The 16,325-nt window shown below is 54.4% G+C and overlaps 1 protein-coding gene across 1 annotated transcript in view; it reads right to left on the reverse strand.

The window, feature by feature from the left end:
- The window catches only part of COL6A3 (collagen type VI alpha 3 chain), a 75,472-nt gene that overhangs the window by 41,206 nt on the left and 17,941 nt on the right, over positions 1-16,325 (reverse strand). Inside the window, exons 5-9 of the mRNA XM_039861550.1 lie at positions 11,824-12,426; positions 7,198-7,788; positions 5,004-5,603; positions 3,226-3,798; positions 1,205-1,813 (exon numbers count right to left, since the gene is read on the reverse strand). Coding sequence (XP_039717484.1) covers positions 1,205-1,813; positions 3,226-3,798; positions 5,004-5,603; positions 7,198-7,788; positions 11,824-12,426 — 2,976 coding nt within the window. The remainder of the gene's footprint in view (positions 1-1,204; positions 1,814-3,225; positions 3,799-5,003; positions 5,604-7,197; positions 7,789-11,823; positions 12,427-16,325) is intronic.

Below are 16,325 nucleotides of genomic sequence, written 5' to 3' on the forward strand. Positions count from 1 at the left end.
GCGCGGGTGGACTGGGAATCGCGTTGTCATGGAAACACGTTGTCATGGAAAGCCTGCGCTCAAGGTGAGCTCCAAAGTGCGTTCTTGGGAACACGCTCGAGACACGTCATGCAAAAGGACCCCCGCGGTCAAGTTTCGGGGCGCTGCGCTTCCTTGCTGTGTTGAGACGCACAGAGCACAGCGATTACTAAGCTAAACCATCAAACATGTTGGTGGGGGAATAACCGCTTTCATCTGTTCATCTGATTGTTTCCCAAATCTATTTGATGACGAGCCTGCAGGCTGTGGCCCGTGCTGCGGTCTGTCCGGGACACCAGCGAGGACAAGCCGACGCCTTCGGTAGCACCATGTCAGTCACCCTCCCCTCCCCCCACCCGAAGGCACCGGGTCCTGCGTCTGACCTTCACGGCCTCCCTTCCTTTGCCCCACTCCATGCCACAGGCTGCGGGTGGAATTCTGTAGGATGAAGCCACAGGGAGCAAGACACGGCTGCCTGCTCACCACCGCGACCCTCCCCGCCCGGGGCCCGGGGAGGGCGAGCCCCTGGTGGGTAGTTTTGGGAGGAATGGCCATATCTCAGCCCCCTTCCTTCTCGGACACCAGGCCCCCACGGTTTTTTCAGCTTATCGCAGCCAAGCCTAGAAAGAGCGGACCAGGGATGAGGATGCAGAGTAAGACACGGCTACAGAGCCAGGTGGCCTTCCCGCCGGTTAGGACGCTGGCTTCTCAGCACCACGCAAAGCCAGAAGCGACCTTCCCACGTTGGTTCTGGCGACACCAGCACTTCAAAGACTACGCTCCCGCTGGACCCGGCGCCTGGGGTCAGGCTTTCTCCCTGATCACGGAAGGTTGCCGGCAGGACCTGCCCCGGGCAGCTTGGAACTTCACCGGTGGCGTCGGTTAGGTGGCCCGCCCTTCGGAGATCTTACCAAAGCCCTCCCACAGAGTTAGGGGGTCTACACTCTAAGCCAAGCACATGCCCGTCTTCCAGACCAGTGAGGCAAATTGAACCCAGGCATCTCCCCAAGCCTCTGTCACATCTGGCCCCTGAAACCAAACACATGTGGCTCCTAATTCTTCACATAATTCTGCTTTTCGCTCCATACGGCAGAGGAGACGAAACTGGGGAGACTTCACAGCCCACCATCCGGACGAGACGCCCAGATGCTTCAAAGAACAAAGACCCGAGAAGCCCCCTCCTTACCTGGGCCCGGCAGAGGGTACACGACCTCCTGCAGCTTGCTCAGCTCTTCGCGGCTGAGCCGGATCACTCTCTGGGAGATGTCCTGTTGGATGTCCCCCAGCTGCCGGAACGTGGGGACAGCCACGGCGAAGTCCGGGATGAAGGAGATGGTCTGCATCTCCGTGACGTCAGCGCTCCCGATGCCGATGCCGAGGGCCACGGCCCCTTGCCTCTTCAGGGCCACCGAGGGGCCCCTCACGTCGTCCCCGGACCTGTCGGCCGTGAGGACAATCAGGAGCTGGGGGACGCCTTCTGCCAGCCTGCTTCCAGCAGAGCTAACCAGGATGTTCCTCAGGACGAAGTCCAGGGCGGCCCCGGTGTTGGGGGTCGGCCCGCCCAGCAGGGTCAGTCCGCGTATGGCGCTGACCACATCCTGCTGGTCTATGTACGAATTCAGGTAGAACTCGGGCCTGGTCCGGTCACTGTACTGCACCACGGCCACACGGACCCGGTCTGGGCCCACGTCCAGGCTCTCCACCAGCCTCTGCACGAACTCTTTCAACAGAGGGAAGCTGGTCCTGACACCGTCAGAGCCATCAAGGAGGAACACCACGTCCTTGTCACCTGAAACTGGGAGGAAGACAGCCCGGATGACACATGGGACGTGAGACGGGCAATTTCCTACCCATACGGCGGGCTGAATAACGGCCCCACAAAGATGACTAATTCAGAACCTCCAGAACTTGACTTTGGGGGTGTCCTTATAGGAGGGAGACAAGGGGATCAGAGCTAGGGGGAGAAGGTACGAGGATGGAAGTAGAGATCAGGAGAGAGAGAAGATACAGCGGAGCGGGCTGGGGGTCCACGGGTGGGGGTCCACGACCGGGACCACAGGCCAAGAGGTGGAGGACCCGCTGGAAGCTGCGGGAGGGACGCAGGCCCGCCGACACCCGGTTTTGGATTTCAGACCTCCAGACGGTAAGATAATGAATTCCTTTGTCAGTGACACCAAATGACACTAAAATGTCCATTTCAAAGTAGTGTATATTTGCAAAGGATTCGGACAACTGGGTGGGTCCCCAGTCGGGCATTGTGCTTCGTCAACAACGCGAGACACCCGTTCTCGCATCAGGTGGCTTTTGCGTAAGCCCCTCGATGCGTGGCGACTTGTTACGCGGCCATAGGAAGCAGATACACGGACACAGGCAGCTAGACCTTCCGTTTTAGAACTGTTCAGCGCGTGAGCAGCATTGTTAGCATTCAAGGGTGAACACGAGAAAAGACGGTGCGGGGTAGAGGGACACGGAAGGCGGAGCCTGCATCGCTGCTAGCGTTTTGCAGGTGGGGGCCTCCGATGATTGGCTGTGAGTCCCAGCGGATCAGCGGGAAAAAACGTCACTCAGATGTCTGGGTTACTGTCTCCCACCGGCAGGGTACTGGCTCAGTGTAGAAACTCTGGATTCTCAGTTTTCGATTATACATGAAACTGATGACTCTTTTCACTGCATTTTTTATCGGCAAAGGGAAAGTGGTTAAACACAAAGCCACAGCCACGCAGACGAGCAGTTAGGCATTTACGGTGGGACTGTGTCTGCTTCTCGTCACGCTGTAGATTCTTCACGGACGTAGTGAAGGGTACACAGCGACACCCACTTAAAATACGACGCCGGGGGACTATGGAGATAAGGCTGTTTTAGCTACGATGGAACCATGTCATGTGGCTTTTATTATGCAGGTAGTAAAACCCGTGTTTCTTAAAAGGGTGTTTAAGCACTATTATGTCTGTCTTTATAACGTGTCTTATTGTGCAATATTTTAATATCCTTACAAAGAATCGCCCTGGTTCTCCTGCTTGGCCCTAGAGAGCCGTGAGAAAGTCAAAATAGGGAAAGAAAACTCGCATCTCATTGGTCCTATTATCCATCTTCCCTGGAAACCCAAGGAGGGCTCAGCCTAAGGACCTGGACCAGCAGCCCCCCGTCCACTCACACACCGGAGAACCGGACTGTGGAATTCCCGCCACCAGAATTTTTATGCCATACCTGGTGTCGGCGCCCCATTTTGCACCATTTTTAAGAGATTCACGATCTGAGGTTGAAGCTCTCCGATCTTGGGAAGCGACTCCGCAGCCAGGATGAAGGCGGGAGACAGCACAATGAGCTCTAACTCGGCAGGGTCTGCGTTCTTGGCCTGTAACACGAAAGGCACCACGGAACTCTGCTTCAGGTTGAGTGCGGGCCCTTCCACGTGATCAGACGACCTTCCCGCCACCAGCAGCACCAGGAACTGAGGCACCCCGTCCTCGATCCGGCTCCCGGCAGACTTCGCAAAAATGTGTCTCTGTGCGTAGTCCAGCGCATAGCCCAGGTTGAGAGGTTTGCCGGTTTTGATCTTCATTCTCTTCACGAGGTTCAGGATTTCGGGTTTGTTCTGGTGCTCATCAAAACGGGACTCCACCCTGACATCGTCACTGTACTGAGCCACCGCGATCTGGGTCCCGTCCGGCTTCACATTAAGCTCATCGATAACCTTGTAGAGAAAGTCGCGGACGGCGGGGAACTGGCCCACGAGATTGGCGGAGCCATCAAAGAGGAACAGAATGTCTCGCTTGGTTTCTACAAAGAAAGGAGGTTGGGACACAGTGAGGGACAAGAACACGACAGTCACCAAGCTGACTCCCACCCAGCACCGCGAGCATTTGGTAATGGAGCTCGGGTGACTCGTCTGACAATCACTGCGCCAGCAAGGGAAGACACCAGGTGTCACTAAAATGTCCATTTCAAGGCAGCGCCTATTTGCAAAGGACTAGGACAACTAGATGGGTCCCCAGTCTGGCACTGTGCTTTGTCGACAACGCGAGACACCCGTTCTTACATCAGGTGGCAATCGGTCTAGGAGAACAGACAGTGTTTTCAAGTTGTTATAAAGTATTGAACGTGTGGTCTTTTCACTTAAAGATTGACCTGTCTCTAGTGACAAAGGCCAGAATGGGTTAATCAACCAAAGATAACTGAATCGACACGTATCCGCTCTAACCGGATGACCTTTCCATCAAGTCGAGGCTACGGGTTAGGACCCCAAACAGTGCCCGTTGTCACCGTGTGGGTCAGGCTCTCTGGCAGTGCTTTAATTTGCTCTATTCAGACAATAGAAAAAGCAGGACAGCCCGCAAGGGGCCGGAACATGTCACATGAACATCATTGTCAGTTCAAACACTCCTTAGAATGAATCTGATCAGGTTTCCGCCGTCTCGGTCTTGCCGCCCATCTGTGTGATGATTATGTCTCTAACCAGCACACTGGTTTGCGGTGATAAATCGGCGCGGACCTCTTTTGGAACCCATTTCACCATCACGTGAAGGTACGACCTTCGTTGGGTTTATAACAAATCATTTCCTCAATACAGCAGATTCTGAATGTAAAAAAATTATATCGCATAAAGAACATAACTGTGATTTTTAAAAGGTCCCAATGCACTCGTGTATGAAAGGGGACCCGTCCTGCTCTCGCTCCCTGGATCTGCACTCCAGAGCCTTCACGGGCATTGGGGGTGTTGGTGGGGAGCTTCTAATAAAGGGTGGGATAGGATGCGAGGAATGTAAGCTGGATTCTCTAGACCTGCCTTCATTGACGGGCGCCCTTTAGACAGAGACTGTAAACTTGCCAGGTATGGCGTAACAGGCCCCCGCTCCAAACCCTTCACCAGAGGGAGCCGCTCGCTCATCTGTCTGCCGTTCACCATGCTCTGGAGTCGCGATGGAGCCGCCTGCCGCCAGGGCGGGCGGGGAGGAGAGGGAGCCGGCGCGAGCGGGGAGCTTTACCTGGCTGAGCGAGGGACACCTCCTCCACACCGCCACTAACATATGTGGTCAGGGGCTGAATCAGCTGCTGAGGCAAAGCTGGCAGGGAGCTGAAATCGTCCATGAGATACACCAGGCTCGGGTTAAAAGCGATCTGCTCAAGCTCGGCCCTATTCGCCTGGTTCGCACCTACGCAGAAGGTGAGGACACCCTCGCGGGCTAGCGCGTTGGCGGCTTGCAAATAGGAGTCGTCGGACTGGCCGGCCGTGAGCAGGAGCAGGAGCTGCGGGACGTGCTCCCGGATCCGGCTGCCGCCGGCCTCGGTGAAGTGGTTGGCGTGGACATAGCGCAGGGCCGAGCCAGTGTTCCGGCCTGACCCCCCCTTGGGCTGCAGCTGTCTCAGGTGCGCAAGCAAATCTGACTTTGTCTGGTATGTGTCTAGGGAGAACTCCGTGACGGGAGTGTCGCTAAATTGTACTAAACCGACACGGATGCCGTCGCTTCCCACATCGAGGCTGTTAACTACATTCGTGACAAAGTCCCGCACGTAGGGGAAATTAGTCTTTCCGACGTTGAACGATCCATCCAAAAGGAAGATGAGATCCCTTTTGTTTACGTGAACTGCAGTGAAGCACAGGAAACACAGTGAGACACACACACCCGCGGCGGGCTCCGCCACGCGTGCCCGCGACACGCGCACGCACACGCACGCCGACACGCAGAGCACAGAGGGCGCCAGCGCGGCAAAGCACGTCCGTCTCGCAAAATATGGCAGCGGCTGCATATTTTCCTCCGGCGGTGGCTGGTGTCTGTGGGAGCGTGGACAGCCAAGCTCACGGAACCGGGTCGGCTCGCGGAGACACAGCGCCAAAGCCAGAACACGTGTGACCCACACAAAGTGATCGGGACCCCGGGAGCGGAACGTCCTTTCCAGGACGTGAGCGCTGCGAGGGGGCCGTGCCCTCCGCGCGTGAGGCCGGGTCCTCAGGGGTCCACCTCGGCCCTTACAGAGAGATCGCCACCGACGGGCGGGGGACAAGTATTGGCCCAAGTTAACTCGAGAACATCACTCCCTGCAGGGCTGAAATGAATGGATAAAACCAGGCTGTTCTCATCTCAAGGTGCTCCTAGGGCCTCCCCTTTGTCATTCTGCACCGTACCCTTCTCCTAATGGGGTGTCACAGTATCACCAGGCGGTAATGCAACGAGGTGCCCGTGGGAATTCCTCCAGAGGGGATCACAAAAGCACGGAGACACGTTAAAAGGCAGAATCTATGCCTATGCTGGGCTCAGGTTACACGTGCGAAGAATCAAAAGTATAATTCTCACGCTAGAGGGTTTTCCCGAACACACTGAGCTCATGCCTTCCGAAAAAATTATTTCCCATGTCTTTCCTGGTGTCCCAGTAAAATTTAAACCTAACAGCTACTAAATGAGAGACACAGAGAGACAGAGACACGGACAGGGACAGGAACAGGGCCACAGAGCCCGGGGAAAGCAGGCGTTTGAGCAGCACAGCCATGTACTAGCCTCCCAGTGCTAAACTTCGTGAGGCAGAAAGCTTTATTCCACGATGCTCATCTTCATTAAGGATGACGAATTGTACTAATTCAATTCACAAGGCTCATAGACTGTTCGAACGTTTTTAAAAATGACTTTCCACGGGTAGCCACAGTAAATGCGGGCTTGGAGAAACACTGGGGCTTTGTCTTCGCGCCCAGCCATGCCCCGCGTCTTCCCGTGAAGACAGAGAGGGCAGAGCGCTGACGTGGACGCTGGCCCCGTTCAGGCCGCTTAGACGTGGGCTGTCAGCTCAGGAGAGCAAGAGCCAAGCTATGGTGGGGGAGGGGAAGGCCGGACGGGCATCGCCAGTGGAAACAGGGCACCGGGGCCTGGTGAGGGATGAGGACTGAGAAGTGACCTCCTTGGCTAGAAGCTTCAAAGGCAGGCGGCCCCTGATCCTCTGCTCTAAGCCCTGCAGCTCTTTGGTTTGCCACGTTTGAAGCCGCAGCCGCACGCTTCTTCCATGACATCCACAGACATGCCATTGTTTCCTAGGGCACCTACGGTCATGCCATTCCCAGCTCAGGGCGCACGGGAACCTGGAATAAATCTCGTCTGCTGCCCTCACTCCTATCTACTCGCTTTTGATCCTCAGAGCCTCCACCTGGAGAACCCCCCGCCATGTGTCCGACGCCCTCCCCCCGCCCCATACCTTCAGTGATTCCAGACAGGGTCTTGAGCGGCGCCAGCAAACTGGGCAGCAGACCCTGCAGAGGGGCAGCCCGGAACTCAGCGGGGGAGGGGGTGAAGACCAGGGAGGTGTCGAAGGCCATCTCCTCCAGCTCCGCCTGGTCGGCGTCCTTGTTCCCAACGGCGAAGCACAAGATGTTGTTCTTCTTCAGCTCCTGGGCGGGCTGGCTGACTGCGTCTAGGGACTTACCGCCTGTAATCAGCACCAGGAGCTTGGGGACGCCCTCGGCGGCCCGGTAGCCGGCCCCGCTAGTGAACAGGTTGTTGCGAGCAAAGTCCAGAGCAGCACCCGTGAGCAGGGCCGGGCCCTCCAGGAGCCTCATCCTCCGCACGGCGGCCACGACGTCCCTCTTGGTGGAGTGGGTGTTGAAATAAAACTCGGGCTTCACACTGTCCGCGTACTGAGCCACGGACACCTGGATGAGGTCCTGCCCGATTTCCAGCCTCTGGATGACTTTGGCGATGAAGTCGCGGATGGCATTGAAGTTGGCCGGTCCCAGTGCAGATGAGCCATCCACCAGGAAAGCTATGTCCCTCTTGTTGACTTCGATGACTGTAGGTAGCAATGTTATAAGGTGAGTAGAACAGTCTTAGCGATCATTCAGCTATGACTCTACACAACCTGCTCCACTCAGAGAGCGTTCCCGCCCGCTCCGGCTAAGGAGGAGCCAGTGGGAGCCCCGGGGAGCTTGTCACCGCACGCACGCACGCATGCACACATGCGTACACACACATGCGCAATGCACACATGCACGCACACATGCACAGCACACACACATGCATACACGCATGCACGCACGCACGCACACAAGTTACAGCCGTGTCCTCCCCTGCGGGATGGCAGATCAGGCTCCCCGCCCACCCCCCACCCACTCAGGACTTTTTACAAAATCGAGGCACAAAAACAAATTTAGTCTTGGTCGCCACCTGTTTATCATGTTGTCACTAAAAAAGTGGGATGCTCTTTTTTGCCATAAATCTATAGCTTGGGGGTAGAGGCCAGAATGAAGCCGTTGCTCAGATAATTAAAGAAGCAACCCGAATCTGGTCAGGGGGCCTCTGCGTCGCAACCTCGATGCCACGAACACTTGTTGTCAAGTGTAAAAGCTGAAAGAACATAAACCTCCTTCAGCTTCTCTTCCTCGTGCCTTGATATTTCAGGCAGAGGGAAAAAAACACCAATTGCTGGGTGTCATGAAACTTACACGAAGAAAATCAATGTCAAAACCAGCACGCGCGGCACAGAAGTATTTTCAATAAGAGCTCTGTGCCGTGAAGGTTGTAAGCTGCACGGCGAGACCGTGACAACCGCAAAGTGAAAACCCTCGAAGAGACCTCTGCCTGGAAGTGACAGCAAGGCGCCCCCGTCACCCCGTGTGGTCAGGCAGGCGGCATGTCACGCTTCGATTCACATGATGTCTGACCACGTTTCTCTATAAAAGAAACATGCAAATGCACACACGGACACGAAGCGTCCGGGGACCGTCTGGGGGGAACCGTGGCTTGGGCGTCAGGCTGCGCTGTAAGCAATGAATTTCGAGGGCCCTGGGATCCTCCCTGTGCTTCGCGCCCCACACCCCGTCTCCTCCCTCTCCCTGCCCTCCGCTCCGTGCCCAGGTAAAAGACACGTGCGTGTGGCTACACGTGTGCTCCTGACACGCACACGAGGACAGGAGCGAGCCGGGCACGCACTGCCTCGCACCACACCCTTTCTGGTCCGTGGACGTGGACACGGCCACCATGAACGAGACTCCTGTGTTCAGCGAGAGGCATGTAACGTATGTGACAGGGGAACAGAGAGACAGATCGGCGTCCGCCGCTGGGCGCCCCGTCTGCGGGAGCGGAGACCTCTCCTCCCGGCTGTGGGATGGCAAAGGAGCCGGCTCCACCTCCACAGGGCTCTGCTGGGGCCAAGTTTGCGGTGCCCTTGCTGGGGGTGAACCTGAGGTCCCGCTAACCTGTCGGCTCCAGCCCTCGCCTCCCCGCTGACTGACACCAGCACAGCCCCCAAGACGCCGCTTCCCTGCGGCCCCTGCGGCCGAGGGCTGGGCGACGGCCCTCGCTGTCCACGTCCTGTTTGCCAGCCAATCCTCTGCCCCCCACCCCCATGCGGCCTTCCTCTCCACCCTGCTCTTGGGTGATGTCTAGGTCACTTCTCGGAGACTCGGGGGCCCCGCCTGCTAATAGATCATGCCCTCTGTGCCTGCAGCATCTGCCGCTAAGGCCACACGTGGCCTTGATGGCTCCGCTCAGTCACCTCCCCTGCCCCTGCCTGGCCGCTTCCCGCCAGCTCCCTCATGCTGCACCCTCTTCAGCCACACGAGGCCCCAAAACTGCTCCCCTCACTCCCAGGCGGCCCCTTGCCAACGTCACTTCCCTGTCCCCGTGGCCCCTCTTCAGGGCCTCGCCTCCCTCAGACCCTGCGGACAAAGCCTCCATCCTGCCCTCCGCGCGTCACCAGGCAGCTGGAATCTCCCGAGGAAAATCACGGACCCGGGCGCCTGTGCGCGGTGCCAGAAGCCCAGACGGCGGACGCCGCCCCGGCGAGCTCGGCCCCCTTCTCCACGACTCTGCCCTCTGCTCTCTGCTCAAGGCTCTCGCCACCGTGCCCACACTGGGACCTCACCGGGGAGAGGCCCTAGCCCCCAGCACACACATCACAACCGCCCGGCATCGGCCCTGTGTGCTCGCCTCCCTCCTCCCCACCCCGGGGCCCCTGATGGCCGCCACGCGGACATGGCCTGGGTCTTTGTCCTACTCAGCTTCTCAGCAGTTCGGGGTCCATAGGACCCCTCCCTCCCTCGAGACACCCTGTCCTCGCTGGCTTCGGACACTCCACTCCCTTTTGTCTCTCCCACCACCGTCTGCTCCTAACGGGCTCTTTCCCAGGGTCGCCCAGCTATACGAGCACACTTCCTGTAGCCGGGCCGAGGCCTGGCTTTCCCCACGTGCCTGGGAATGTCAGCCGGGCCTGTGCCCACCTAACGCGACGTGCCCGCATCAACAGGGTGATGCTCACACCCTAACTAGTTGCCTCTCCAGTCTTCCCTGTGCCCAGTGAGCTCCAGCCCTGCTGCCCCCCGACAGTCCTGAGAGGGGCCGCCCCCTGGACACTGTTCCCTCTGCTGTCTGTCCACTCGTTGTCTTTCTGTCCTGGGGCCGCTCAGACTGGCCTTCCCTGGCCACCCCCATCCTTTCCATGACAGCCCCTTAGAGTCCTCATCTAACTGACCACACTGGGGACTGTTCTGTCTGGTCGTAGGCTTGCACTTTGTCATCCATCTATCCCCGTGATGCTGTGATGGGCTGGTGTCCATGCTGGTGTGCCCAGCAGCGCTGTGTCTGAGGTTTGGCACGCCGTCTGGCACATACCAGATAGCCAAGAACATTTGTTGAGTATTTACAAACCAAGATGATGATGTTTGTAAATGAGGGGTGAACACTCTAGTGAGCGAGGGAAAGCCGAAATGGGGGCCATGTGCTGCCCACAAACAAAAAAGAATCTGAAACTTCTGGAACAGAACTGTATCTTCACCTCGTGTAAAGGCCCCGGAGCCCAGCGAGGTTGTGCAGCCCACCCAGGCTCACACAGCTGCTGTGTGACGCTGACCCCGGAGCCAAGGCCAGCTCTCCCGCAGCGTTCACTAAGCCCGAGGAAATCGCTCGTTTTTTTCCCGAAAGTGTGCAAGCCCAAAGAAAACTCAGCAGGTTGCATTCCAATCAGAGGGATGTCTGGGAACATCAGGAGGATCGTCAGCATGGAACTGGGCGTCGATTTGGACTTACCCCGCCCAGCAACACGCCGGACGCCGTTGCTAATAAGATCCCTGACGGACAGAGGGGACCACGGGCTGATGTACCTTGGTACAACTGGGTCTGCCCAATTTTTAACTCCCGCAAGGCTCGGCACAACCTACTTAAGTTTTAAAATACGCCTCCCACAGTCGTTACATGTATATCTGCTGTACGACTGGATTAGTTTTTTTGGGATTTTTTTTTAATGACTTCGATTGGGCTGTTTGCCAAGGGCCCTCATTTGAGTGTGTGTCAGAATCTCTTCACTCAAAAGAACGACCTGTAAACTTGACGGCGCAGAGAAAAACGTTTTCCTGAACGGTGCGCAGAGCGAGGGCTCGGTCGTGGCTCACCTCTCAGAGCTCGGCACGCGGAGAGCTGTGGGGAGACAGCCCTCACGCATCTCTGACCTTTGGAGGTCAGTGCCATCATCCTGGAGGAAGTTCCTCAGAATCGTAATGAGCCGAGACCCGTTTTTAGGATGACCGCATCGTAAGTAGACAATACGATGATGTTCGGCATCTCCGCGTTACAGGCTTGTGGAGTGAGCCTTGAAAGCGCGCCTTCGTGACAGCTCGGGGGCTTCCCCCTCACTAGTAGACTTTTGCTTCTTTAGAAACGCCAACCGTCCCCACTGTCCCATCCAAGAGCTAGCTCGCCCCCAGAGGACTCGACTGTGGTACTTACAGGTTCTCCTGGAGCGAGTCATTCTGTAAGGTGCCCGCCTCACCCCTACACACACCAACGCACAAACACCCCGCTCCCACACAGATGGCGAGAAGGGCATACGTACCTTGTGTGACAATGGTTGGCGGTTGCAAGACAATGTGCCTTTGGGCCACACCAACAATGTATGACAGTAATTGTTCCTGGATGTCCCCAAAGCTACGGAATTCCGGGACAGTAAACACCAAGTTGTCATTGGTGGCTATGTACTGAAGCTCCGCCCTGGGGGCAGCCTGGGCTCCAAGGCAGAAAGAGAACACACTAGCCTGCTTGAGCGCCACCACCCCGTCGTGGATCTCGTCACTAGAAGGCCCGGCACTTATGAGGACCAGCACCTGGGGGACCCCTTCTTCCACTCGGCTGCCTCCTGCCCGGGTGAAGTGATTCTCCACCACGAAGTCAAGGGCAAGGCCAACATTGGCCAGCTCCCCACCAATGAACCCGAGGGCTTTGATCGCATCCAGAACCTGAGCCTTGGTGGAGTAGGTGTCCAAGGAGAACATGGTTCTGGGCTCATCGCTATACTGGACCACCCCCACTCGGATCTGCTGAGTTCCAACCGAGAGTCTCTCAAGGAGATTTACAAGGAAGTCGCGAATGACTGTGAAATTGACACTTCCGGTGCTGTCTGATCCGTCAATAAGGAAAATAATGTCAGCAGAGTCTTGTGCTTTAAAAGAAAGAAATGCAAAAAAATGTGAAAGCATTAGAACAAGTGACCACATGCATCGTTCAGTGTTCCGACATGTTTCTTTGGAAACCGATAAGAAACACGAAATACGGACAAACAAAACACATGTTGATTAAGGAATGTGAAACCCTCTTTGAGTTCTGCATTCTGAATGGATAAGAGGCAACTTCTTAGAAACGATGGCGTAACATAGGGACATTTATGTCAAATTTTTATTTGCGCCATCTTCGTAGAGATCGTGTTCACTTTTCTGGGTGCATAATCTAGAAACGTCTACTAAATTTGGAGGGAAATGCACTTGATGTACATTTACCATCCCCGCAGGAGAAAATTAAGGAGTACACTGACAAAGATCCAAAGGCGATCTCTAATTTTTGGACATTTCTTTTGTCATCTTCAAGTGGTTATAAAATTTTTTCTTGTCCAAATCCAAGCTACAAAACAGAATCTCAGATTCCGGGTTTGTCGACTCAGCGTTTCACTGTTAAACACTTGATTCCTTGATCAACTGCTGTGTCTTCTTTTTTCCCTTAAAAACCAAAATGGCTGCCTACGTGCAGCTCTGTGAATTTGAAAGGGAGAACTCACCCTACTCTTCGGGTTTTAATTTTAAAGATGCTCTGATAAAGTTTCGGGTTGGCATTCTTTTTCTCGTGACGTTCAGGTGCATGACACTCAAACGCAGGTCTGGGCTTAGGCTAGATGTTCTGCTGATGCGTTTTTTTCTATTGCCTCTATATTCAGTCACGTAATGCAGAGCAGTGTTAATCAGAGTGATGTGGAACAAGTCATGACATAATTATCCAACCTTGTTTTTATGACATTCCGAACCGGTTGCCTGGCGGGGCTGTGAGCATCTAATAAACCCTCAATCAGAACCAGCTTTCGGGTTGTACCGATGGACGTAAAAATGGCCGACCGAGACCTCTCTTTTCCCTGCACAGTGGCGAACAGGAAACTTCCACCCCGTTGCTGAGAACTGGGGTTTCACAGAGGCACTGAGCGAAGAACAGCGATCGCTAAATCTACAAACCTGAGCAGCGTATTTATTTCGAAGTCTCAGCTAGAATGTTTAAATGAGACTGATTTAAGCTACAGAAAAGTAAAATCATCCCGGTACATTTTTTTAACGACTTCAGTGTGTGCTAGTATAGGTAGAGATGTTAAGGGAGCATATGCGATTTTTATATTCTGAGATTTTTAGGAAGCTATATTTGGGGTATAATTATCATATTCTGATCTTTCCTCATGACAGTGAATCTTTTGTATGTAAAATAATTTTTCTTTGTGCCAGCAAAATTGCTTTGATTTTCACTATGGAAACAGGATATAAGCCTGGTCTTATAAAATCGAAGAATTTCGCTACTGTGAAATTATGTCCCCGCCCCAGCTCTCTCGTCGCGTGGGCCGAGCCGGGGGTTGCTAGAACCAGAGCTGGTCTTTCTACCCTTATGCACGCAGACTCCGCGACTTATTCGCAGATGCGTTCTTCGCATAGAGAAAGATAATAACTTGGATATAGCTTTTAAGATCTCATAAGATATCATCTGGGAAATATAAGGCCTAATGAGGATCCTTTTCCACTAGAGTAATTAGGACCCTGTGGTCTTAATAGTTGTCACATGAAAGACTTAAATAGGACCGGGCCTTGGCTAAGGATTGTTGAGTGTTTGCCACTCTTTAGCCAAAACGTGAGATTGATGAAGGGCCTGTGGGACGGTGTGGTCCCAGCAGTGACCTGCATAGCAGGCTATAGAAATGGCTCACGTCACCACGTGACTAGAGGCTCTGCAGACCACACCGCCTGAACCAATGACCTCAAGGGACAAAGGACGATTTTCCATATGCCAATTGGCACAGCAAGACAGTGAAGAGAAATGTGAACGATGACCCCAAGGTCAATCATAGAAACTATCGCAGGATGACACGTCCTTTGTTAACTTATTACTTAGTTTTCAGTTGCAATTTACATTCGCTTAAATAAGATAAATAAGCCCTAAGGGAGAACCCTGAACGTTTCTCTTCTAAAAGGCCAAATGGCTGCAGGTCATAGAAAAACGTTGGATAATTTGTCATCACTGAAAAAACAACACTGTCCCCTTAGGCACACCATGACGGGACACACGAGGGCATGCTGTGCGTGTTATCCGGGGGAGCCGAAGCCTCGAGAAGACCCAAGAGCCTCCAGTCCTTGCACGCGGCAAGGCACACCAGTGATCGATAATGACCGTAAGTGTCATCACATCTATCTAAGATTAAAACTATGAACTCATCTGGTTTTCTGCTTTTATGGCTCGTGTACCTATTGCACATCCTCTGTGGCGTTAAGTTTCGTGACGTCCATGGGAAAATCACAGGCTCCCCCTACACCTTAGGGTGTTGGGCGTGAAGCCCTCCTCAGCTCATGGGCTGCTGCTTTCCTTAAGATAAGTCAAAAAGATCACATTTATAGCTCCTACGCAAATACAAAATTGTTGCTCAGTTTCACGGGTTCTCGAAATCTTTGTGTTTTACAGAGAAGAGAATGTTCACATGGGAAGCCTCGCTGCACGTAGATTGCCTGGAGCTTTCATGTTAGTTTAAAACTTTCGTATCTTTTGATTTCTATTTATAAAGGGGATTTTTAAAAAACACACAGCTTTCAGAGATTGATTGATTAGAGTTCATTTAGAACAATAGCAATCATTAATAACTTACACACATAAACATACCTATGGGGAAGAGTTACCTGGTGGACAGGCAATGGGAATAAATTGCCCTACCTCCTCAGGCACCACGATGATGCCTTCCTGACTACCTTCCCCAAACCCGATGAGCAGAGGATGATTATTACGGCTTTATTTTTTCCTGTGGCACATGCAGTGGGGCGTGATAGGAATTGCAGAGTGAAGTTAATTGGAAAAGACGACATAAACGGATTAATAGTCCACCCTGGTGCTGCTAGTGGCTCAGACACTAGAAGACAGAGATGCTTTCTTGGTGTAAAAACAAAGGTTTTATCGTCTGTGAGGAAACATACCGTGATCGTGGCTCATTTAGCATTCATACGGCAATCTAATCGGCTGCTTGCTGATTTACATGATGGCAAACTCATCCCCGCTTTTTGCTGAGTTGGACGAATCGTCCATAATGGAAAGGTGTCTGTCTCTCTACTGGTCCCCTTCACCGTTTCTGACACGGGGCGGTTATTATCCCTCTAGTGTGTGATGTCAGCAACGTGCTGATACTGAGGATGCCGTGGCGGGTGGAGCAGGTCCCTCCAGATCCCCGTCGTCATTCCCTGCACCCTGGGGTGTCCTAGCTGTGCTCAAGGGCTCTACCTTTCGTTTCTCGCGACCTGGCCGGGTCGCCACCGATGTCGTAACGCAGAGGCGAAGCCTGTCGTCTGAAGCCGGGGACGCTCTTTAGGGTTAAAGTAAATAACCCAGACTGCCGCCCCCTCCTCCCTGGCAGAAGGGGACCCGTGGGTGGGCACATGGCGCCGGCGCCCCATCGAAGCTGAAACCGTGGGGAAGTAGCCGCTGGGGAAGCCGTTTCATCGACGACCTCGTGCAACACCCTGGCTGGTGTGTCCTGAACCCTCCTCTCAACTAAGCCCCTTCCTCCTGACGCCTGGTCGTCTCACTCCTCACCCCGTGCTTTCTGGGCCTCTTATGGAAAGCTGATGTCCAGTGCTCCTTCCCTCCCGCCCCTCCATTATTCCGATCACGGTCCAGAACACTCCACCTTCCTCTAGACTCTGCCCTCTGGCCTCCCTCCCGCAGGCTGCAGGGCGTGCCCTTGCTGCCCTGTGATCACCCCTCGGCACATGCACGTGGGACGTGCCTCCTTAGGCCTGCCTGCCATGTGCTCTGTTCTCATTCAAAGAACGATCCACT

This window comes from Pteropus medius, unplaced genomic scaffold, assembly GCF_902729225.1.
Source record: "Pteropus medius unplaced genomic scaffold, Ma_sr-lr_union100, whole genome shotgun sequence".
Taxonomy (NCBI): domain Eukaryota; kingdom Metazoa; phylum Chordata; class Mammalia; order Chiroptera; family Pteropodidae; genus Pteropus; species Pteropus medius.